The sequence below is a fragment of the Phalangium opilio genome, unplaced genomic scaffold, assembly GCF_054372755.1.
Source record: "Phalangium opilio isolate 3A_F unplaced genomic scaffold, DU_Popi_V2 ptg000082l_1, whole genome shotgun sequence".
Classification (NCBI taxonomy): domain Eukaryota; kingdom Metazoa; phylum Arthropoda; class Arachnida; order Opiliones; family Phalangiidae; genus Phalangium; species Phalangium opilio.
In genome coordinates this window covers 8372309-8394751 of record NW_028324189.1, presented here as the reverse complement: position 1 = coordinate 8394751, position 22443 = coordinate 8372309, and the positions used below count along the sequence as shown (strand labels likewise).

The 22443-nt window shown below is 39.3% G+C and overlaps 6 protein-coding genes across 7 annotated transcripts; 3 read left to right on the top strand and 3 right to left on the bottom strand.

Moving 5' to 3' along the window:
- The first annotated feature begins 99 nt into the window (after window positions 1-99).
- On the top strand, window positions 100-2646 carry LOC149651410 (deubiquitinase OTUD6B). The gene is made up of 9 exons (XM_089848310.1): window positions 100-254; window positions 496-656; window positions 1075-1311; window positions 1371-1390; window positions 1460-1505; window positions 1561-1669; window positions 1770-1831; window positions 2118-2227; window positions 2372-2646. The coding sequence occupies exons 1-9, from the start codon at window positions 170-172 to the stop codon at window positions 2457-2459; spliced, it is 918 nt and encodes a 305-aa protein (XP_089704436.1). The 5' UTR covers window positions 100-169; the 3' UTR covers window positions 2460-2646.
- Window positions 2647-2777: 131 nt separating this feature from the next.
- On the bottom strand, window positions 2778-3900 carry LOC149651409 (centromere protein V-like). Its single transcript, XM_089848314.1, has 4 exons — window positions 3529-3900; window positions 3342-3467; window positions 3005-3066; window positions 2778-2934 (listed from the first exon to the last, which is right to left on the bottom strand). Exons 1-4 carry the CDS (start codon window positions 3618-3620, stop codon window positions 2822-2824), a joined length of 393 nt encoding a protein of 130 aa, XP_089704440.1. The 5' UTR covers window positions 3621-3900; the 3' UTR covers window positions 2778-2821.
- A 328-nt stretch (window positions 3901-4228) lies between these two features.
- On the top strand, window positions 4229-5756 carry LOC149651408 (E3 ubiquitin-protein ligase RNF185-like). Its single transcript, XM_089848313.1, has 4 exons — window positions 4229-4376; window positions 4538-4801; window positions 4869-5176; window positions 5234-5756. The coding sequence occupies exons 2-4, from the start codon at window positions 4626-4628 to the stop codon at window positions 5329-5331; spliced, it is 582 nt and encodes a 193-aa protein (XP_089704439.1). The 5' UTR covers window positions 4229-4376; window positions 4538-4625; the 3' UTR covers window positions 5332-5756.
- A 952-nt stretch (window positions 5757-6708) lies between these two features.
- kz (putative ATP-dependent RNA helicase kurz) lies at window positions 6709-17192 on the top strand. The gene is made up of 15 exons (XM_089848301.1): window positions 6709-6971; window positions 7040-7222; window positions 7291-7391; window positions 7477-8019; window positions 8105-8405; window positions 8979-9161; window positions 9487-9761; window positions 10218-10494; window positions 10574-10940; window positions 14317-14730; window positions 14811-14992; window positions 15061-15313; window positions 15393-15561; window positions 16487-16584; window positions 16739-17192. The coding sequence occupies exons 1-15, from the start codon at window positions 6891-6893 to the stop codon at window positions 16813-16815; spliced, it is 3504 nt and encodes a 1167-aa protein (XP_089704427.1). The 5' UTR covers window positions 6709-6890; the 3' UTR covers window positions 16816-17192.
- Window positions 16873-18212, bottom strand: LOC149651406 (thioredoxin-related transmembrane protein 2 homolog). The gene is made up of 5 exons (XM_089848311.1): window positions 18019-18212; window positions 17880-17940; window positions 17692-17811; window positions 17245-17624; window positions 16873-17161 (listed from the first exon to the last, which is right to left on the bottom strand). The coding sequence occupies exons 1-5, from the start codon at window positions 18166-18168 to the stop codon at window positions 17042-17044; spliced, it is 831 nt and encodes a 276-aa protein (XP_089704437.1). The 5' UTR covers window positions 18169-18212; the 3' UTR covers window positions 16873-17041.
- Window positions 18213-18661: 449 nt separating this feature from the next.
- Window positions 18662-21855, bottom strand: LOC149651405 (uncharacterized). 2 transcript variants are annotated; one of them, XM_089848305.1, is made up of 4 exons: window positions 21634-21855; window positions 20865-21563; window positions 20601-20797; window positions 18662-20536 (listed from the first exon to the last, which is right to left on the bottom strand). In XM_089848305.1, exons 2-4 carry the CDS (start codon window positions 21124-21126, stop codon window positions 18770-18772), a joined length of 2226 nt encoding a protein of 741 aa, XP_089704431.1. In that variant the 5' UTR covers window positions 21127-21563; window positions 21634-21855; the 3' UTR covers window positions 18662-18769. The 2 variants fall into 2 exon arrangements, with proteins under 2 accessions (XP_089704431.1, XP_089704429.1); XM_089848303.1 differs by having other exon boundaries at window positions 20865-21855.
- Between the last annotated feature and the right edge of the window lie 588 nt (window positions 21856-22443).

Here is a 22443-nt window from a genome sequence, read left to right as displayed (position 1 = left end):
AATAATATCAACATATTATTTAAATAATATAAGTTTTCTCAAAAGTTTATTTCATTTTGCAATAGTCCTCCTAAAATATAACTCCATGGTGGCAGATTGCTAGCAGCCAATGAAAATACCATAAATCGGCAGTGGGGGTAAGGAAGGGGGAAAATTTGTAGAATTCAAAATGGCAGAAAATGAGAGTGTTGAAGAGTTATCACGCCACGAACTTTTGGTACAAAATCAAAAGAAAGAAAAGAAAATATTGCAAGGTAAATGTCCATATATTCTATTTCTTATATTTCGAGTTAATTTTCATATAATTTAAATACTGGAAAGGTGTAATTATATTTGAAAAATGTCAAATCCGGTAAAGTAATCTTGTCATAGAGGGCGCTGTTTTCGCGGTTAAATTTGAACTGTCATGGAAACGTGGCTTGTTTGGTTGAATCTAGATTATTTTCTCTGTTATTTTAAAATAATCCAATTAATTTCCATTACTTTTTTCTTCAGCGAAAATTCAAGCTTTGAAACACTCTTTACCAAAAGGTGATAAGAAGAAAAAGAAGGATGTTTTGGCTGAAATTTCAAAATTGGAAGTGGAGTTGAAGGAAAAACATGAGAAAGAACTTAAAGAACTGGCATCAGAAGAAAACACAAACACGGAGATTGAGGTATTTTTAGTTCTTAAACATTGCTTAAATTAACCTTTCTAATTCGCCTTATTCCCCATTCCCTGGAAGTTAGGCTTAGGAAGTTAGGCTTAAGAAGTTAGGCTTAGGAAGTTAGGCTTAGGAAGTTAGGCTTAGGAAGTTTGGCTTAGGAAGTTTGGCTTAGGAAGTTTGGCTTAGGAAGTTTGGCTTAGGAAGTTTGGCTTAGGAAGTTTGGCTTAGGAAGTTAGGCTTAGGAAGTTAGGCTTAGGAAGTTAGGCTTAGGAAGTTAGGCAGGCTTATCTCGGAATTGAGTAAGGGAAGAAATTCCTCTGTCGTCTGCTACAGTACATATTTTTGGCCTTTTTAGCAGACGACAGACGATTTTCATCCTGCGAATGGGAATAAGGTGGATTTCTTCACCAAATACTTATAATTTTAGTTGGAAGATGGCAACACAGTACAACCTAATGGTATTGATACGACAGTTGAAGTGGCAGATAGTAAAATTGAAAAAGTAAGCAAAGCTCAAAGACGGAAAGATAAAAAAGCTTTGAAAGAAAAAGAACGAGATGAAAGAATTGCCAATCAAGAAATAGTAAATCTGACAGGAGTACGTAACATTGAAGCTGAAAAACTAAAGAAAATATTAGAAACTAGGGGACTTGAAGTTTATGAAGTAAGTGAAATAAATTAATGTAAATTATCTACATATAATTAATTTTTCCCTCCCTAAAGGTACCATCTGATGGAAACTGGTAAAGATAATTTTAAATTAATTACTAATTAATTAGTTAATTTTTTAAACCAACATTTAATCCTTTTAGTATGTACAAAGCCATTGAGCATCAACTAAGTTTAAGAGATCTGAAGGTATAGGTTACTTAATTTTATGTAATAATTAATTTTTAATTATGTTTATCTTAAGATGGATTCCGACTCATTAAGGAAAAAAACTGCCGAATTTATGAGAAATCATCCTGATGATTTTATGCCATTTTTAACAAGTCCCAAAACAGGAGATGCTATGACACCTGGTGAGTTTCCTTTGAAATATTTTCAAATTACTTTAGGCTTAAGTTTCCCAATTTTAAGTATTTAAAACTTTATAATTAATGGCTATCCCTTTAATTTTAGACGAATTTGATCATTTTTGCAATGAAACTGCAAAAACTACTGTTTGGGGTGGACAATTAGAAGTTAGTTGAAAATATTTCACATTAACTTGAAAATATTTCACATTAACTTGAAAATATTTCACATTAACTTGAAAATATTTCACATTAACTTGAAAATATTTCACATTAACTTGAAAATATTTCACATTAACTTGAAAATATTTCACATTAACTTGAAAATATTTCACATTAACTTGAAAATATTTCACATTAACTTGAAAATATTTCACATTAACTTGAAAATATTTCACATTAACTTAAAAATAAATATATATAAGCCTTTGTATCCTCTTAATTTCATTGTTAGCTTCGAGCTTTATCCCATTTATTAAAGACTCCAATTGAAGTACTACAAGCGGAAGGTTCTGGAGTGGTAATTGGTCAAGAATATGCTGTAGCTGACCCATTAATTATTAGGCAAGTAAACCTTGTTTTAATGCCAGAAAAGGTCACCAGATGGCAGGAAGTAATTTTGGTGGGAAATTTAAATTTTAAAATGTTTCAAAGTAGTTCTTTTCCAATTCTTTATTTAATTTAATTTAATTTAACTTTAATTTGTAGTTATCATCGTCACGCGTTTCGATGCGGCGAACATTACAATTCAGTCAAACTTGCAGAAAATGTTGATAATGAATGTGATCAAACTTGAATCAGTTCAGTTCAGTTCAGTTCCTTTTTTCAGAAATTATGAAAAGAAAAATAAATATTTGCTTCATGTCTTAAGAACTTTACAGATTGGCGTTCAAATTTGTAGCTATTATAACTTTCATGCCTTTTAAATTAAAAAGGGATGATTCCAAAGAAAATTAAAAACAATTAAAACTTCTATACATAAAGCCTATTTTTTTCTCTAATGACGTCACACAAAACGGGGGGGGGGCTTCAGGGAGAGGGTAAGGGGCGGGGTTAAAACCTGTTTGGAGGGCCACGTAAGCCATTCAGTGTCCAATAAAAATGGCGAATCAAATTCAAATATTTACTCTTTTAATTGTAATATAAAAATACATAAATTTATATAGCTATAGGTCTATTTGTTTTAATAGATTCTTCCCAGTTTTGTCCGTCAAATTTTCTTACTTCCGTTTCCTCTATTGTACCGGGATCAACGCAAAAATAATTTATGGCTATAAGAAGTAGGCTTAGATGTAATTTGACCTATTTTTCAAAATTAGACCAGTTTATAGTGATACATACAAATCGCCTCTGGATTCGATCTAGGCCAGTAAAAGGGTGTAACTCCGCATATTTTGCAAAACCTTATTATTGTTATTATTATGTTATTTAGTATCAATTTAATCCACCTTATTCCCTTTCGCCGGAAGTTAGGCTTAGCTCGGGATTCATGGGGGTGAATTACGGGAAGAAATTCGTCTGTCGTCTGCTACATAAGCCAAAAATATGTACTGTAGCGGAGCGGACGACAGACCAATTTCTTCCTACTTAACTTACTCGCCCCATGAATCCCGAGCTAAGCCTAACTTCCGGCGAAAAGGGAATAAGGTGGATTAGGCCTAAAGAAATATAGGCTTACAGATGTTTCGCTTTATGGGTGTTAAAAGTATATTCGCTCAAACCATCTGCTCCTTTAGTTAATTTAAACTTTTCCTCATTAATTATAATCATACGCCTTAATTGCTTTTTGGTGCATATACTGCAACTAAATGTAATATCATAATTAGCTTGATTTAGCGATAAATTGACATTATATACGCACTAACTTGCATTGCGAAACTTGTATCTTTTTAGGTGCGGAAAATTCAAAGGTTACGCCCCCACAGTGACAGCTTCCCTTGTGTAAAACTGGATCCATTTTGTTAATGGTATTTTGGCCTAAAACTTGACCTTGAAGACTGATGATGTGTCGTCACGTGTATCTTCAAGACGTAAATACGTGTACCAGTCTTTGAGTTTGTAGTTCGCCTTTTTCTTTGTACTTCACATTCACAATAAACTATTTTATTAATATTAGGTTTGATCATTATGGATAGAAAAAGCCCCAATTATTATCTATTTAAGTCAATTATCATTGACGTAATAGTTTTTGGCTAATATGATTGGTTGACAGAACCTTAGAAGAAATATTGTAGGCCTATGAGCCTGAGGAAACTACTTCTACCCCCACCCCAAATGGGATCATGTCAGGGTTGCCATATTGGGCTGGAAAGCCGCCAATTGGGCTTCTTCTCAAAAATATTGGCTTGAAATAAAAGGGTTTTGCGTTTTAAAAATGGTGTCAGTATAGAATTTGCATTAAAATTTCTAAAAAAAAACTAATTTCAAATTTTGACGATAAATTTTTGGCTTGTTTTTGGGCTGGATAGTTTAGATCTTAGGCAGTTTTTGGGCTTTTTGAAACACAGATTGGCGGTTTTTGGGCTTGTTTCCAATTTGATTTTGGCGGGTTGAAGGTTTTCAATCTGGCATCCCTGATGTCATGTTATTGTTGTTTTTCTCTATGACTGGAGGGCAACCTTACGTAGAAGTTAGAAGAACAGTACTCTTATCCTAATTACCTTAATTTAATTTTGTAATTTGTTTTTAATTATCGGTTTGCCACGTTTTAATCGTAAGTTTTCCTTTAACGTGTTAAATTAATTTAGACTATTTGGTTTTCAAAACCTGATTTTAGCGTTATAAACCAAGGCTTAAGTGGTAGACCTTGGAAATAATTTCTCCCATTCGGATTTCTACATCACTGTAGTAGTAATTTTATTCGGTTTCACGCAGATTGTTGTTACTAATATTGCAAATCTGATGAAGTAAGAGTTAATCCAATCTCTGATAATTATAAAAGTGAAGAAGGGTTGAAGAGAAGATGTCTCATCAAAGTTCGGGAGCAGAGGGACCTGCTCCTGAAGCAACTACCGCTCAAGGTAGCGGAAGTGCTCAGGGGAATGATGATAAAAATGCTCAAGAAGGTAGCTTCGAGTGTAACATTTGTTTAGATACGGCTAAAGACGCTGTAGTTAGTTACTGTGGCCATTTATTTTGGTAGGAAACGTTTTCAGTGAAAAATAATTAATTGTTATAACAAGTTTGGCTGCACTTTGATTTTTAGTTGGCCTTGCCTTCATCAATGGTTAGAAACCCGGCCAAATAAACAAACATGCCCCGTTTGCAAAGCCGCAATCTCTAAGGATAAAGTTATACCTTTGTACGGTAGAGGTGGTGATAAAAAAGATCCCAGAGAAAAGTTACCTCCGAGACCTCCGGGTCAAAGAACCGAACCTGAGAATAATGGAAATCAATCTTTCCCTGGATTTGGATTTGGTGATGGGGGATTTCACATGTCTTTCGGCATTGGTGCCTTTCCATTTGGATTTTTCGCTTCAACTTTTAATTTTGGAGATGGAAGAGCTGCACCTTGTAATTATATTTTAAGCCAAGGCTTAAGGAATTTAAACTTATAATGATTTTTTTTAGTTCATCAAGGAACTATAGATTCAGCTGAAGATCAATTTCTATCAAAAGTCTTTCTATGGGTTGCCATTCTCTTCATTATATGGCTCTTGATCGCGTAAAAGAATCCGGACACTTCTCAAAAATGGAAGAAAAGAAAGCAAACCCATTCCCTCGGATTTGACGAAGTTGCTAATTGGATTGGAAAGTGTTTTGGGGAAGAATCTATAAACTCAGTGTAAAATAGACCACCAAATTGGTCAGAGATGTTAGCGTTGAAGACCTATTTATCCAGAATGTGACTGTTTGTAAAAATATATAAGGTGCACTAATTTGTTGTAAAAGAAAAAAGACTTTAGTAGTGCTCGTACAAGGTGTCAAAATTGTCAAATTCAAATTGTCTCCAAACTATTTTAATATTATACATATAAACTATCTTCTTTCCCCATATTATAAAGAAAAAAAAATTAATTAAAAAATATTGTTTATTTGTAATTACATTTGTTATATGTACTTAAAAGGTGAGTTTTAAAGTTTTTGAGAGTGATTCTTGTGTTTATTAATAAAGTTTTTAATTAATTTTCGTTTTCCTATAGGCATATTTAGGTTTTAAGTTTGAGGGGGCAAGGCTTAAAGTTAGGCCATGGATAAAGAATGCGCGTGAGGAAATTTGTTTTCACTCTACAGGATAGGCAACTCCCTATCTCGAGCGACAGCTTATTCTGTATATACTTTGTTACAACATCGATTGGCAGCACGCGTAAAGCTAGGACTCTATGTAACCTAGGTTTGTACGTGCTGTCAAAAGACCTAAAACTTCAGGATCTTCAGGATTTAAAATATCCGCGAGTTTTTTAGCTCGAGTGCACGGACCTCTAGGCCTTAGTTTTCAAATACGTGTAGTAGGTTGTAGGTAATTTCACACGTATTTGAAACTAAGGCCTAGAGGTCCGTGCACTCGAGCTAAAAAAACTCGGGGATATTTTAAATCATGAAGATCCTGAAGTTTTTTGTCTCTTGACAGCACGTACAAAGCTACGTTACATAGAGAAACGGCTTTGCGCGTGCTGACAACCGATGTTGTAACAGAGTATATACAGAATATGCTGTCGTTCGAGATAGGGAGTTGCCTATCCTCTAGAGTGAAAACAAATTTCCTCACGCGCATTCTTTATCCATGGTTAGGCCTAAACTAAAAACAATGTTTTATAAGAATATTGAAAATAGGGAAATTTGTTTAGGACAAGACAGTCTGAACCGATAAAATAGAATTTATATGTTAAACATATATTCTATCTCATTTTTCTTGAAAAATCGAGTGAAAATAGCTAATTAGGCATGTCATTAGCCACTGAAACCAAAACCACAAACGGTACATAATTTTCGGGCCAGGAGGATTGATACCATTTACACCAGAAGGCTAAGCTACTTTGTGCTACACTTTGTCTGACAAGAAGCCTAGCCTCCTATTGTAAATGGTATTAGTCCTCCTAGTCTGGAAACTATAGTTACTTTTTTGTTAGCCAATCGAAATGAAGAATTTCATCTAGCAGACTACGTTTTGCTCCACGTGCGCGACGCACGTGGTTTTGGTACACGTGCTCGTTTGTTTCTGGTGAAAGTACTTTGCTTTGCGAGAAAGCTGTAATTATTTAATACTTACTTTTATAATTAATTTAAAATGGGTAAATTGAAACGTAAATATAATTGGAAAGCCAGACAATCCAGTGTCCCTGAAGCGAATGCGCAAGAAAAAGTCAATGTAAGCTAAGCCTTTGTCTTGTTTTTGATATGAAATTTAACTTAATTTAATTGAGATTTAAATTTAAGGTCGAAGTTGACATTAACACCCACGATGATAAATACGACAGTAGTAATGCTCTTATTTTACCGGCGGCTAAGAAACAGAAGAAAGATACTGTGGAACCTAAAAGTAAACAACGGAAACCCCTGACTAAAAAGGAACGGAAGAAATTAAATCAAATTTTAGAATCAAGAAAAAAGAAAGCAAATGTAAGTAATTAATTATGTTTTAACTTAATTATTGTTAAGCTTATATTATATATGAATTCTCCATGCAGAGAGCTGAAATCTTGGAAAAATTACAAGAAGTACAAGCTTCCCAAGAACAACTCAAACTCATGACTTCCATTGCTACAATTCAAACTAGAGGATTGAAAAAGTAATTAAGTTTAATTTAATGTAACATTTTACTTTAAATTGAGATTAAATTAAATTAATTTAATTTAATTTGACTCTTAACATAGACATTTCATGGATAAGACGAGCGATAAGCCTATTAGCAGTCTTAGAAGAAGCAAACTAAAGCTTCAAAATGTCAATAGAATTGAAATTAAAGACGATAATGTTGTTGGCTTTGATCAAAGTAGCTCCGAATCGTCTGAAGATGAAGATGAAAATGAAGAGGAAGAAGAGTCGTTAAAAGATGATGACGTAGATAATAAAACAGCAAATGAAATTAAATCAGCTGAAGTTGAAACAGTTCAAAGATCAGTTGAAACTGATGTGCAAGAAACAGTTAAAACAAACTTGCCAATGCAAGACAAAGTTGAGGAGCTTGAGAAAGAAAAAGAAACTAAACCTAAGCCACCATCAAAACCTGTAGTATTTGTTAACGTCAATCGAGATCCAGAAATCCAAGCCTTTCGTCTAAAACTACCGATATTAGCTGAAGAACAAATCATTATGGAATGTATCAATGAACACAATGTTGTTGTTATTTGTGGTGAGACTGGTTCCGGAAAAACAACTCAAGTCCCTCAATTTCTTTATGAAGCTGGATATACCGCGTAATTTTAATTAATTAATTAAATTATTTAATTATTTAATATCATTGAGATAATTATAATTAATTTATCGCGTTTGGGTGGGTAGGGATGGGAAAATGATTGGAGTCACGGAACCAAGACGTATAGCCGCAACTTCAATGTCTCAACGTGTAGCGAAAGAATTAAACCTAAAGAAGGAAGTTTCCTATCAAATACGTTATGAAGGAAATGTTTCCAGCGAAACGAGAATTAAATTCATGACTGACGGAGTTTTATTAAAAGAACTTCAAAAGGATTTCTTACTTTTGAAATATTCCGTCATTATTATTGATGAAGCTCACGAAAGGAGTGTTTTCTCCGATATTTTAATTGGACTTTTATCGCGAATTGTCCCTTTAAGAAACAAAGTAATTTGTTAAAGGGAGGGTGAAGTAGAAAATCAAGTGATTTTTTATCGATTCTTCTACTAATTATAAGACCAGTCTGCATGCATTGTGAAACATTCAGGAAATACCAGCTCCGAATGATTTTAAAATTCAAATTAGGTTCAGATTTTAAGGATAATTTTAAACAAGGACCTCCGACCAATCGCGTTACGCCCTGCCTTTTTATTAACATAATTCTCGTGGCACGTTCCGTGTTGAATGAAATTTATCACGAGATTTGATAAAATTCGCGCGCGACGTGACAATCGTGGCGCGAGACTTGGGGAATTTTGTTAACAAAAAGGCAGGGCGTTACGCGATTGGTCGGCAGTCCTTCTTTAAAATTATCCTTAAAATCTGAACCTAATTTGAAATAATTTTAAAATCATTCGGAGCTGGTATTTCCTGAATGTTTCACTATGCAGACTGGTCTTAAAATTGGTAGAAGAATCGATAAAAAATCACTTGATTTTCTACTTCACCCTCCCTTTAATAATTAATTAATTTAATTAATATGTTTCAAACTTTTAATTAAATTAATATTAATTTTTGCAGCAAAATAACCCCTTAAAGTTAATTATTATGTCAGCTACTTTGAGGGTAGAAGATTTCACAGAAAATCAACGTTTATTTAAAATTCCTCCACCCATTCTTAAAGTAGATTCCCGTCAATATCCAGTTACGATACATTTTAATAAAAGAACTAATGAAGATTATGTTTCGGAAGCTTATAAAAAAGTATCATTAATTTAATAATTAGCCTTATTCTTGATCAGCGCCACCTACTCATAGCGGCGACTTTGAGAACTACTGTAAGCGGCAAGCCAATCAGATGTCGCTAAAATCTGGTGACGTCACTGACTGGCACTCTCGGGTCTTACCAAAAATGACGTCACCAGATTTTAGCGACATCTGATTGGCTTGCCGCTTACAGTAGTTCTCAAAGTCACCGCTATGGGTAGATGGCGCTGATCAGGAATAAGGCTAATTAACCCTTTCCTTTTAATCTGAAAAGGAATTAAATTAATTAAGTCCTTGTAAATTAATTTGAAATTAAATTAAGGTTTGCAAAATTCATCGTCAATTACCAACTGGTGGAATTTTAGTCTTTTTAACTGGTCAACAGGAAGTTAATTCGTTATGTCGCAAACTAAGAAGAGCTTTCCCGTTTAATAAACATCAAAATTACGATAATAAAACGTTGCAAGAAAACAAAAATGACGATGATAACTTGGATGACGTTAAACAGTTCAAGAAAAGTCATAAAAATAACAAGAAAAAGGGTTTAACTTTAACTTTAACTTTAGCAAATGTAACGCCAAGAATTAATTTAGACGAGTAAGAGTTTAGATTAATTTAATTTAATCAGAAGTGAGATGAGACTAGAAGTACTGAGGTAACCAAATTCTGAATTCACTTGGCGAAAGTGAGTATTCTTGATAACACACGAACGGTTGGCCCTCTGGTAGCGGTTTTGGAATTTCCCCTCCAAAACGTGAGACGCTCGTGGCGGTAGACGGCCGAACTAGATTCAAGCACCCGCGTCCGTGTTCCGCCGCTTTAGGTTAAGGGGAAGGGGGTAGGAAATATTTTTGGAACTCGACCAATTTTTTTCTCTCTAGTGTAGGCATTGCGCGATTGAAGCGGCGTAAAACCCTCAAATTTGTTAATTAACTAATGCCTGGATCTACTATCAATGCTAGAGCCCTTCACTTCTAGTACCATCTCATCTCACTTCTGATTTAATTAATCTTATTAATGGTAATTAAGTTTTAATTATTATTATTACTATAGCTATTCGGTTAATCCATTGGATGAAGAATTACTCCAAGAAGTTTCTACTAAAGATGAGGATGATTTAGATAGCAGCGAAGATGAAATGATTGAAACGTCATCAAATTTGTCTGAACCTCTTTATGTTTTGCCTCTTTATTCGTTACTGTCGCCTGAAAAACAAGCCAAAGTCTTTGGGGAACCTCCACCAGGTTCTCGATTATGCGTTATAGCTACAAACGTAGCGGAAACATCCCTAACCATTCCTAATATAGTATATGTTGTTGATTCTGGCAAGGTAACCCCCCCCCTTTTTTCTTTTTAATTTGAAGAATTAGACTTAAATCTAATTAATATTATATTACAATTTATCTCAGATGAAAACCCGACTCTATGATAAAGTTACTGGTGTCTCAGCATTCAGCATTTTATGGACATCCCAAGCTTCGTCCGATCAACGTGCTGGAAGAGCTGGTAGAACTGGACCAGGACATTGTTATAGACTTTATTCTTCAGCAGTTTTTGTGGACGAATTCCCGAAATTTTCTGAACCAGAGATTACTAGGAAGCCAGTTGACGATCTACTTCTACAAATGAAGTCCCTGGGTATTGATAAAGTTATCAATTTTCCCTTTCCTTCAACTCCGGATATTGAAGCTTTAAAAGGAGCGGAAAAAAGATTGATTCTTCTTGGAGCTTTGGAAGTTCCTGCCAAAAGTCTACGATACAAAGAAGCTAAGAAATGTAAGATAAACGCTTTAGGTAGAGTGTTTGAGTTAGGCTTGGTGTCATAGACCAGAGTAGGCTTGGCTTGGCGTCATAGACCAGTGTAGGCTTGGCTTGGCGTCATAGACCAAGGTAGGCTTGGCGTCATAGGCCAGGGTAGGCTTGGCTTGGCGTCATAGACCAGGGTAGGCTTGGCGTCATAGACCAGGGTAGGCTTGGCGTCATAGACCAGGGTAGGCTTGGCGTCATAGACCAGGGTAGGCTTGGCGTCATAGACCAGAGTAGGCTTGGCGTCATAGACCAGGGTAGGCTTGGCGTCATAGACCAGGGTAGGCTTGGCGTCATAGACCAGGGTAGGCTTGGCGTCATAGACCAGGGTAGGCTTGGCGTCATAGACCAGGGTAGGCTTGGCGTCATAGACCAGGGTAGGCTTGGCGTCATAGACCAGGGTAGGCTTGGGGTCATAGACCAGGGTAGGCTTGGGGTCATAGACCAGGGTAGGCTTGGCGTCATAGACCAGGGTAGGCTTGGCGTCATAGACCAGGGTAGGCTTGGCGTCATAGACCAGGGTAGGCTTGGGGTCATAGACCAGGGTAGGCTTGGCGTCATAGACCAGGGTAGGCTTGGCGTCATAGACCAGGGTAGGCTTGGCGTCATAGACCAGGGTAGGCTTGGGGTCATAGACCAGGGTAGGCTTGGCGTCATAGACCAGGGTAGGCTTGGCGTCATAGACCAGGGTAGGCTTGGGGTCATAGACCAGGGTAGGCTTGGCGTCATAGACCAGGGTAGGCTTGGCGTCATAGACCAGGGTAGGCTTGGCGTCATAGACCAGGGTAGGCTTGGGGTCATAGACCAGGGTAGGCTTGGCGTCATAGACCAGGGTAGGCTTGGCGTCATAGACCAGGGTAGGCTTGGCGTCATAGACCAGGGTAGGCTTGGCGTCATAGACCAGGGTAGGCTTGGCGTCATAGACCAGGGTAGGCTTGGGGTCATAGACCAGGGTAGGCTTGGGGTCATAGACCAGGGTAGGCTTGGCGTCATAGACCAGGGTAGGCTTGGCGTCATAGACCAGGGTAGGCTTGGCGTCATAGACCAGGGTAGGCTTGGCGTCATAGACCAGGGTAGGCTTGGCGTCATAGACCAGGGTAGGCTTGGCGTCATAGACCAGGGTAGGCTTGGCGTCATAGACCAGGGTAGGCTTGGCGTCATAGACCAGGGTAGGCTTGGCGTCATAGACCAGGGTAGGCTTGGCGTCATAGACCAGGGTAGGCTTGGGGTCATAGACCAGGGTAGGCTTGGGGTCATAGACCAGGGTAGGCTTGGGGTCATAGACCAAGGTAGGCTTGGGGTCATAGACCAGGGTAGGCTTGGCGTCATAGACCAGGGTAGGCTTGGGGTCATAGACCAGGGTAGGCTTGGCGTCATAGACCAGGGTAGGCTTGGCGTCATAGACCAGGGTAGGCTTGGCGTCATAGACCAGGGTAGGCTTGGGGTCATAGACCAGGGTAGGCTTGGCGTCATAGACCAGGGTAGGCTTGGCGTCATAGACCAGGGTAGGCTTGGCGTCATAGACCAGGGTAGGCTTGGCGTCATAGACCAGGGTAGGCTTGGCGTCATAGACCAGGGTAGGCTTGGCGTCATAGACCAGGGTAGGCTTGGCGTCATAGACCAGGGTAGGATTGGCGTCATAGACCAGGGTAGGCTTGGGGTCATAGACCAGGGTAGGCTTGGCGTCATAGACCAGGGTAGGCTTGGCGTCATAGACCAGGGTAGGCTTGGCGTCATAGACCAGGGTAGGCTTGGCGTCATAGACCAGGGTAGGCTTGGCGTCATAGACCAGGGTAGGCTTGGGGTCATAGACCAGGGTAGGCTTGGCGTCATAGACCAGGGTAGGCTTGGCGTCATAGACCAGGGTAGGCTTGGCGTCATAGACCAGGGTAGGCTTGGCGTCATAGACCAGGGTAGGCTTGGCGTCATAGACCAGGGTAGGCTTGGGGTCATAGACCAGGGTAGGCTTGGCGTCATAGACCAGGGTAGGCTTGGCGTCATAGACCAGGGTAGGCTTGGCGTCATAGACCAGGGTAGGCTTGGCGTCATAGACCAGGGTAGGCTTGGCGTCATAGACCAGGGTAGGCTTGGCGTCATAGACCAGGGTAGGCTTGGCGTCATAGACCAGGGTAGGCTTGGCGTCATAGACCAGGGTAGGCTTGGCGTCATAGACCAGGGTAGGCTTGGCGTCATAGACCAGGGTAGGCTTGGGGTCATAGACCAGGGTAGGCTTGGGGTCATAGACCAGGGTAGGCTTGGCGTCATAGACCAAGGTAGGCTTGGGGTCATAGACCAGGGTAGGCTTGGCGTCATAGACCAGGGTAGGCTTGGGGTCATAGACCAGGGTAGGCTTGGCGTCATAGACCAGGGTAGGCTTGGCGTCATAGACCAGGGTAGGCTTGGCGTCATAGACCAGGGTAGGCTTGGGGTCATAGACCAGGGTAGGCTTGGCGTCATAGACCAGGGTAGGCTTGGCGTCATAGACCAGGGTAGGCTTGGCGTCATAGACCAGGGTAGGCTTGGCGTCATAGACCAGGGTAGGCTTGGCGTCATAGACCAGGGTAGGCTTGGCGTCATAGACCAGGGTAGGATTGGCGTCATAGACCAGGGTAGGCTTGGGGTCATAGACCAGGGTAGGCTTGGCGTCATAGACCAGGGTAGGCTTGGCGTCATAGACCAGGGTAGGCTTGGCGTCATAGACCAGGGTAGGCTTGGCGTCATAGACCAGGGTAGGCTTGGGGTCATAGACCAGGGTAGGCTTGGGGTCATAGACCAGGGTAGGCTTGGCGTCATAGACCAGGGTAGGCTTGGCGTCATAGACCAGGGTAGGCTTGGCGTCATAGACCAGGGTAGGCTTGGCGTCATAGACCAGGGTAGGCTTGGCGTCATAGACCAGGGTAGGCTTGGGGTCATAGACCAGGGTAGGCTTGGCGTCATAGACCAGGGTAGGCTTGGCGTCATAGACCAGGGTAGGCTTGGCGTCATAGACCAGGGTAGGCTTGGCGTCATAGACCAGGGTAGGCTTGGCGTCATAGACCAGGGTAGGCTTGGCGTCATAGACCAGGGTAGGCTTGGCGTCATAGACCAGGGTAGGCTTGGCGTCATAGACCAGGGTAGGCTTGGCGTCATAGACCAGGGTAGGCTTGGCGTCATAGACCAGGGTAGGCTTGGCGTCATAGACCAGGGTAGGCTTGGCGTCATAGACCAGGGTAGGCTTGGCGTCATAGACCAGGGTAGGCTTGGCGTCATAGACCAGGGTAGGCTTGGCGTCATAGACCAGAGTAGGCTTGGCGTCATAGAGTTTGATTTATTCTTGACATGTATAAATTTTTATCTTTGCGTACAGTGGAATGGAGCGCAAAAGTTACTCCTTTGGGTCATGCAATGGCTAGTTTTCCTCTGAGCCCCCGTTATGCTAAAATGTTGGCACTTTCTCATCAACAAAACCTTTTACCCTACACTGTGGCTATTGTTTCGGCCCTAACGGTCCAAGAAATCTTCATTGATCCGCAACTAGCTGGAACATTAGACAGTGAAGAGGGTGATCTTTTAAATGAAAAACAAAAGAAATGGAAACAAATTATGAAAACATGGGCTGGTCAAGGTCAATCCTTGGAACTGGGTGACGCCATGATTCTATTGAAAGCTGTCGGAGCTTGCGAGTTTTCTGGATGTACAAGTAAATTCTGCGACGTTCATGGTCTGAGGTATAAAGCCATGGTTGAAATACGAAAATTGAGAGTTCAATTAACGAATGAAGGTAAGCCTAGTTGCCAAGGCTTAACTTTAAATTATTCGATAGAGTAAGGCTTAATAACTCTACACCCTTGTTATTTTTAGTTAATTTAGCCATTCCTAATTTAAACTTATCGGTTGACCCTAAAATGCCCCCACCAACTGAAGAACAGTGTAAACTTTTGAGACAACTCATGTTAACGGGAATGGTTGATCATGTAGCTAGAAAAATTCCAGATGAGGAAATTTCTGATGTTGATAAGAAACAAATGAAAAACGCCTACATGGTAGGTTTTTTATTTGAATAATTTTATTTTTATTAATTATTTCTTTAAGTTAATCTATTTATTTGCAGTGTTTAGAGTTAGAAACTCCCGTATTTATCCATCCAAAATCGGTTCTGCATAAAGAAAGCCCGCCATTGGTAATCTATCAAGAAATCTTTGAAACGTCAAGGTTATTTATGCGTGGTGTTACTTCGATCGAGACAGAATGGTTACCAGTTTACGCCCCTACTTTATGCACATTCTCTAAGCCTTTGGAAGATCCAGCACCAACTTATGATAGAGAAACTGATAGAGTTTTGTGTCATATGACATCAACTTTTGGTAAGTATGCCTTAAAAACCTACCTGCCATTGCTAAATATCTTTTAAATGATATGGTTTTCTTTTAATTTTAATCTCAGGTCGATTATCCTGGCCATTACCAAGCTGTGAATTAGATTACCCAGAAAGTTTGGATAAATTTAAATGGTTTGCTAGATTTTTCCTTGAAGGTCAAGTTTTAAAATCATTGGCCAAGTACAAGACTTCATATTTATCGCCACCAGCTACAATGGTCAAATCCTGGGCAAAGTAAGTCTTTATTCATATTTTTAAGGGTGATAGGTGTGGTCCGGTGAAGTTTGAATAACTCGCGCCAAAACTGAGCCAATCGGGTAGTGAGGCTCATAGATGGCGCTAGCTACGTGGTAGTTTTCTGGTGAAGTTTGAATAATGCGCGCCAAAAGTTAGCCAATCGGGTATAAGGGCTCATAGATGGCGCTAGCCACGGAATTTTTCACTGAAGTTTGAATAGCTCGCGCCAAAAGTGAGCCAATCAGGTATTAAGGCTCATAGATGGCGCTAGCTACGTGGTAGTTTTCTGGTGAAGTTTGAATAATGCGCGCCAAAAGTTAGCCAATCGGGTATAAGGGCTCATAGATGGCGCTAGCCACGGAATTTTTCACTGAAGTTTGAATAGCTCGCGCCAAAAGTGAGCCAATCAGGTATTAAGGCTCATAGATGGCGCTAGCTACGTGGTAGTTTTCTGGTGAAGTTTGAATAATGCGCGCCAAAAGTTAGCCAATCGGGTATTAAGGCTCATAGATGGCGCTAGCCACGTGGTAGTTTTCCAGTGAATTTTGAATAATTCGCGCCAAAAGTTAGCCAATCAGATACTAAGGCTCATAGATGGCGTTAGTTACGTGGTAGTCTTTATTTTGGCTCTCAAAGGCCCAGTAAGTTTGATAGTTTTTCCCAACGTGGCCATGGTCGTTGCATTTAATTATCTTTTCGGTATAATAATGTCGGTTAGTTTTATTACCATTAGTTAGATTTTACATTAAATCATAGGTTAGTTACTTAAACTCGGGTTTTAGTATCGTTTCCGTTGTATATTTGGTAAGTAAGCAGAAGCTATCTACCAAGGCTAAAAAGTAATATTACTTATGTAGGGGATGTAGCCATGTTAGAAGTATGTTTTAACTATTTAAGTTAAGTAACTAAATTCTTTCCCTAGGTTACAACCTCGCACGGAATCATTACTGCAAGCCTTGGTTAAGGAGAATGTCACTTCAAAGAGTCAACTACAAAAAATCTGGAAAACTAATGATAAATGTAAGCCTATTTTTTAATTAAGTTGTTAAGTCCCCTCCCCATGTTATTTTTAAGCCTTGGCATGCTTTTAAACAATGCACTTCATCTTATCAACATATTTAAATTTGTCTATCTCAAAGTAAGCTAAACCAAGGCCCGGTTTTTTTTACATTAGATCTCCTGAAGGAGTTTCGTGAATGGCTTCCTCAATCCATGTACTATGAAGCCGAAATGTCATGGCCTCCAAAATAAAATCAAAAGTGTAGGCTATAGATTACTATATACTTTTGGTATAAAATTAACCCAAAATTATAGTTTTAAATTGTGAAATAGTATTTTTATTTATTCGTGTCTATAACAAAAAGGACTACACAATGCCGTATAAATAAGTATGGCCACTGAAAGATTCTTTCTAAACAATCCTTAAATCAATGTGGGGGAAAAAATGTCTTGATAAATCTTAAAATAAGTGCTAAGCCTAGTTTTCTTTTTTATCCTCTTCTGACAGAGCGGGGTCTAGCTTTTTATTTTTCTTAATTGGGTTCTTTTTGCATTCTTCATAGAGATTGTTGAGATTAAATTCGGAGATAATATTTTCCTGAAAGTATAATTTTATTAAAATTTAAAATTATTTATTATTTTAAAATTCCGCTAAGCCTTTGTCAACTCGTAGTCTCGTACCTTTGAGAAAAAGAACTTGACTACTTTCCCCTTTTGGTCCACAACTGGTCTACGACCAATTTCTTTTCCACCACGGAACAAAACAATGGTTGGTAATTGTTGACTGAATGGCGATGTACTTATGCAGTACTTTTCAGCCACATCCGGAAATCTTCCCACATCAACTTTTCCAAATCTTAGATTATCCAATCCATATTTTGCTGATAATTCGGCAAAAGCTGGTGCCAAATTAACGCAAACTGGGTTCCAAGCGGCGTAAAACGTCACCAACCAGCTAACCCTTTTATCTTTCTCTAATTCTTCATCTAAAGATGAACCTCTAAAGTATAGAACGTAATCTGGTCCCTCATAAGATGGTTCAGGCAACAAAACTGCTTGAACTATAAGAGTCAAACTTTTGGTTAGTTATCAGAAACTTAACTAATTTAGGCCTAAAAGATGCCTTACTTATACAAATGACAAGATATATGATACCCATCCTTGGATCAGCGTAGAAAAACAGTAGAATGTTGGCAATTTTTGCATACATGCATGCTGATGAAATGTATGGAACCATACTTGTGCTGCCTATTTTTATTTTTAGAGCATAAAATCTTGTAAAATTATTTGCAAAGCAATCTAAACTAATTCCTTACCATATTTTCTGGTCCTAAACACGATCACAATGACCAAAAAGAACAGAATTTCCGTCTCCCTCTTTGAATATAAATAAGGCCAATACGTTAAGCCTTGGTCTCAATTTTGATTTTAGGCTTTTAAGCTTTAAATACTTACGAAGTCAAGTTCGCAATCACTAGCGGGGTGTAAAAGTATGCAAAGAGGTGTAATGTATTTAGTTGTGACATAAGATAAAGCCAAAAATGCGTTAATTATGAAATACGGATGGATTAATTTCTTTAGTTCCTCTAGCGCGATTAAAGCCATGTTGATACTTTGTCGTCTGCTTCTCTTTAAAGAGGTCAGATGACGTCAGGGTCAGGGAGTGGCAGAGGATTGCAAAGAAAATAGTGCTGGAATAGAAGGTATGATAATTTTAGAGCTATTCGTGATACAACTTGAGGAGTAATCTGTCAAATTTCCCATTAAGTCGCCGGTAACGAAAGAACAAACCTTAAAGCCCTCTACATTCGTGCAATACACTTACACAAGGCTCCCTAGATTAAATAATTTTATCTATTGAACCTTGACTTACAATAGCAGAACTTTTTATTCCTTAATTATTTTCTCTGCACGAGACTAGAGAGCTGAACATAATACAAATAGATAGTTTACACACATGGAGGATTTATACCATTTACACCAGAAGACCAGGCTACCTGGATTAATAAAGCAGACTAGTTTTTGTCCTCCAAATAGCTCGGTTCCTGGTGTAAATTGTATGAAGTCTCCATGGGTGTAAACTATGATTGGTAAGCCATTTTTGAAAAATATATATTTAATGCTCGATTAGAAAACTACATTATTATTGGAAGATCTTAGTGTAAAACTGATAAAAATTGTTTAAAAATTGGAAAAAACTTCTTTTTTAAATTATTGGTTCAGGGTTAAACACTTTTAACACACCTAAACTATATTGTTCATGTATTTTGGTCATTTTTATTCTTGAACCACAAGTCTCAGGCCCCACGTGTTTAAAACAACCATCTTTAGCTCTTTGTTTTTGTCCTTTGGGGTCGTTAAAGTCAAGGTCACTTAGGTGGTGCAAAATTTGCCAGCAAGCGGCGCATTTTGGTTCCAATTTTAAAGCCAATTCGATTCTTTGCAAAGCTAATGTTTTTAGACCCAACGAAACCAACCACCTAGCTTCGTATTCCAAAATGGACGCGTTTTTGGCTTCTAATTTAACTCCAATTTGACTCAATTCTACCCTAGCCTTTTTGGACTTAATTCTTTTAAAGACAGTAGTATTTCCCGCCCTAAAAACGGGTTTAAATCCAACTTGCGGGAATTTTCTATTGCGAGTCAATATGGCGTAGTTGTACGATGGTTTATCAATGACGTGTTTTAACACTAAAAGCCCGTTTTCCTCCGCGTGGAAGTTGGACACATCGTCGAATGAATGTACCGTAATTTTTGGCGCGCTTTTTGATCCTAATGGTGTAACGGACGTTACTCTATCAACTACACGACCCGATTGTGCAGTCCATTCCCGGAAGTCTTGGAACGTTTTGGCGATTATCGGGACATTTTTATGAAAACCCGCGTAACCCGAGGCACGATGAATAGAGAAATCCAGTACAAGTCCCGTGACGTCATTTTGCCTACTAACAAAATCACAAGCGGCCGAAACTTCGCTTGATTCCCAGAAATTTTGAGGAACAAGTACTGGGTCTCTTATGATATGGTTTTTCGCTGATGGGTAGCCCGCGGAACTTCTTATAACGCACATTAGTGCCTCGGCGTAGATAAACAACTTCAAAGCAACTACTAATTTCTCCTGATTCTCTGCGATTAAAAGCGTTCTCAGAAATCGGAATACTACGAAAACGGCGCACGCGCATGAACAGGCTAGCATTACAAATGCGTCGTGTAAATACCGGACATCTTTATGTTCAAAATAGGATAGAAATGTGATGTTCGCGACAAAAATTACGAAAAATGATAGCGATAAGTTCAGGGTTCCTTTGCAATCGTATATCAGAGAACCTGACCGGGTTGTTCGGATATAGACGGCCATTGGGAATGAGAATAAGCACGTCACAACTTGGGCTAACACTATCGGTGTATTTACGACGTAATTGAGATAGTAGTCCTTAGGAAGGGTGCCAAAGACCTTGTGGGACATTTGGGATCGAAAAGTCCACCATCTTAATGGAGAATGGATGGGACTTCCGTAAGATACGTGTTCCTCGTACGCGCAGAATAATACTGCCATTACCAAACCTAACAAGAAGACTATGACGCGTACAAACTTGACTCGATGACTTAATCTTAAAGGCACTAACACCAATAAACTCGTCGCTATGATCACGACGCTGTCTGGTTTAATGAAAAGACTTAAACCAATCAAGAACCCGGAGATTATTGAGTGTCTTAATTTTGATTGGTTGTGGGAATCGTCAGGCTTAGCGAAAATGGTGAAGAAATACGCTATTCCTAATATAACCATCGGAGACGTTAAACTCTCCAAGAAAGTATGTGTCCCTAACAGAACAAAGTAATCCGTGAATCCAACCAAGATGGCGGCGATACAAGACACGTCATTGGGGTAACTGCCCTCCAAGTTACGCACCAATAGGAATGTTGACATTGGTAACAGTCCGGCCAAACTGGTATGGATTGTCTTGGTTATCTGCAGTCAAAGAATCGTCATAAGTACTTGTCAAAGAAATCTTGACAAAACAAGTCGTAATTACTTGAAAAGGACTCGTTGGAATGGTCAGGAACTCTTTCAGGTTCAAAATGGCGGCGTAGAACCTAACTGGCAACCATGATTTGGTTCCTGTCATACCAATTGACTGATGAAGCTGGACTTGAATATCCGTTGAGTTCGAAACGTCCCGGAAGTACTCCAAGGACCGGAAACCATATCCGTACACTTCCGAGTGCGCCACTGACCGGAAGATATAGAAAAAATGTATAAAAATGCGTTAACAACTTGATATAGGCATCGTAATTACCTTCTGTGGCTTGAAACGACTCATCAGGATGTACGAACCACCAAGACGTCTTGTCACCAGTCAAATTTAACCTCGTGCTCAAAACGAAGAAAACAATCGCGTGGATGCTATAACCATGGAAAAGATGGCCAGACGCCCACGATTTTAACCCTAAACCTTTAGCGGAATCATTTGAAGAATTTATTCTTTTCGATTCGGTGACGTTATTATTAACTTCATGACGCGATAACTTTGACTTATGCTTCCTCTGATGCGGAGCCATCTTACTTCCAAAGGTTACCAAATAAAGAAATTAACAGACGTTATTTTGAACATTTTTGACAAGAAATATTTCACTTTAAAACTCTACGGGAGCTATCTATGATACTTCACGTAACTTTTTCTGGTGGCAGTTTTTTTGAAAATAAAAAAACTTAACTTCTCAAGGGCAACAGGTAGATTACGCATGCGTTAAATCATGAGGAACAGGTGAGTTTAACTCTCCAAAGAGTTCGCCGCCCCCTAAGCACTTCGTGATATGTTGAGTTTATTCATTTCAAACATGAATAATCGAATAAATATAGCTCCAAAAACTATTCGAGGCATAACTGCTAAAGTCGGCAAAAGATTGTAGATATTCATGGATGGCGATTGCAATTTTCTTCTACCATACCACCCTCTACAGCTGAATGTCTAGTCACTTTGCACCGTTACCGAAACCTAAAGGACCATTACATATCACTTTAAACACTGACAAGTAACACTAAACACCGCGACTAAATCATTATACCATGGTCCTCATAGAGGCCCTCGGGGGTTTTAGTATAAGATACGTTATGCTAAAGTCTAAACTCTAAAAGTTACGTCTTGTTCGTTTCGGAAGATATTTTTTATTATTTTTTACTCTCAGACCAGACGGTACAGGCGCCAATTACGTCCGAGGTTACCCAAGTAATGAAGGGAGATACTTGGGTATCAGTTAACCATACCAAACATACCTCCGCGCGGCGGCGTTTCGTACGATTTATCTTTATTGATAGTTTAAAGTCGAACTTATTTTAAACTTCTGGCTTCTTGGAACCTAGCCAAAGATGTATTGCAAATTCACGTCATTGTAAACGTATTTTTTAACTTAAGAAGGAAGCTTAAGTATTTATCATAAGTTCATAAGATATGTTGGCCATAAGTTTGTCACTGGGTACTGAGAACTTGTCATGAAGTGAGTGAGGTACGTCATAGATTCGAGGTAAAGCGAGGTAGGCCTGTTGAGGCGCGCGCTGTCAAGGGCTTAGTAATGCAGACCAAAAAGCGATATCTAGTTTACTAGGGAGAAGTTGTAAATTCGCCATATTTCCAGCTTTATCTCCAGTCCAAACGTAGCGCCGGAGTTAATCCCCGCCTCTGAATTACAACCAGCATCTCATTGGTTCTTGAAAACTCACGTCAGCGCGACCCGAATTACGAAGGAAAATTACGTATTTTCCGACTGAGGAGAGGCGAAATAGCCCGGCCTCCTTTTACGTCCCCCCGTGTATTTTGAAAGGGGGACTGGGACTATGGCGCGCGAATACTTAAGCATCTTACACCTTCTCCCTAGTAA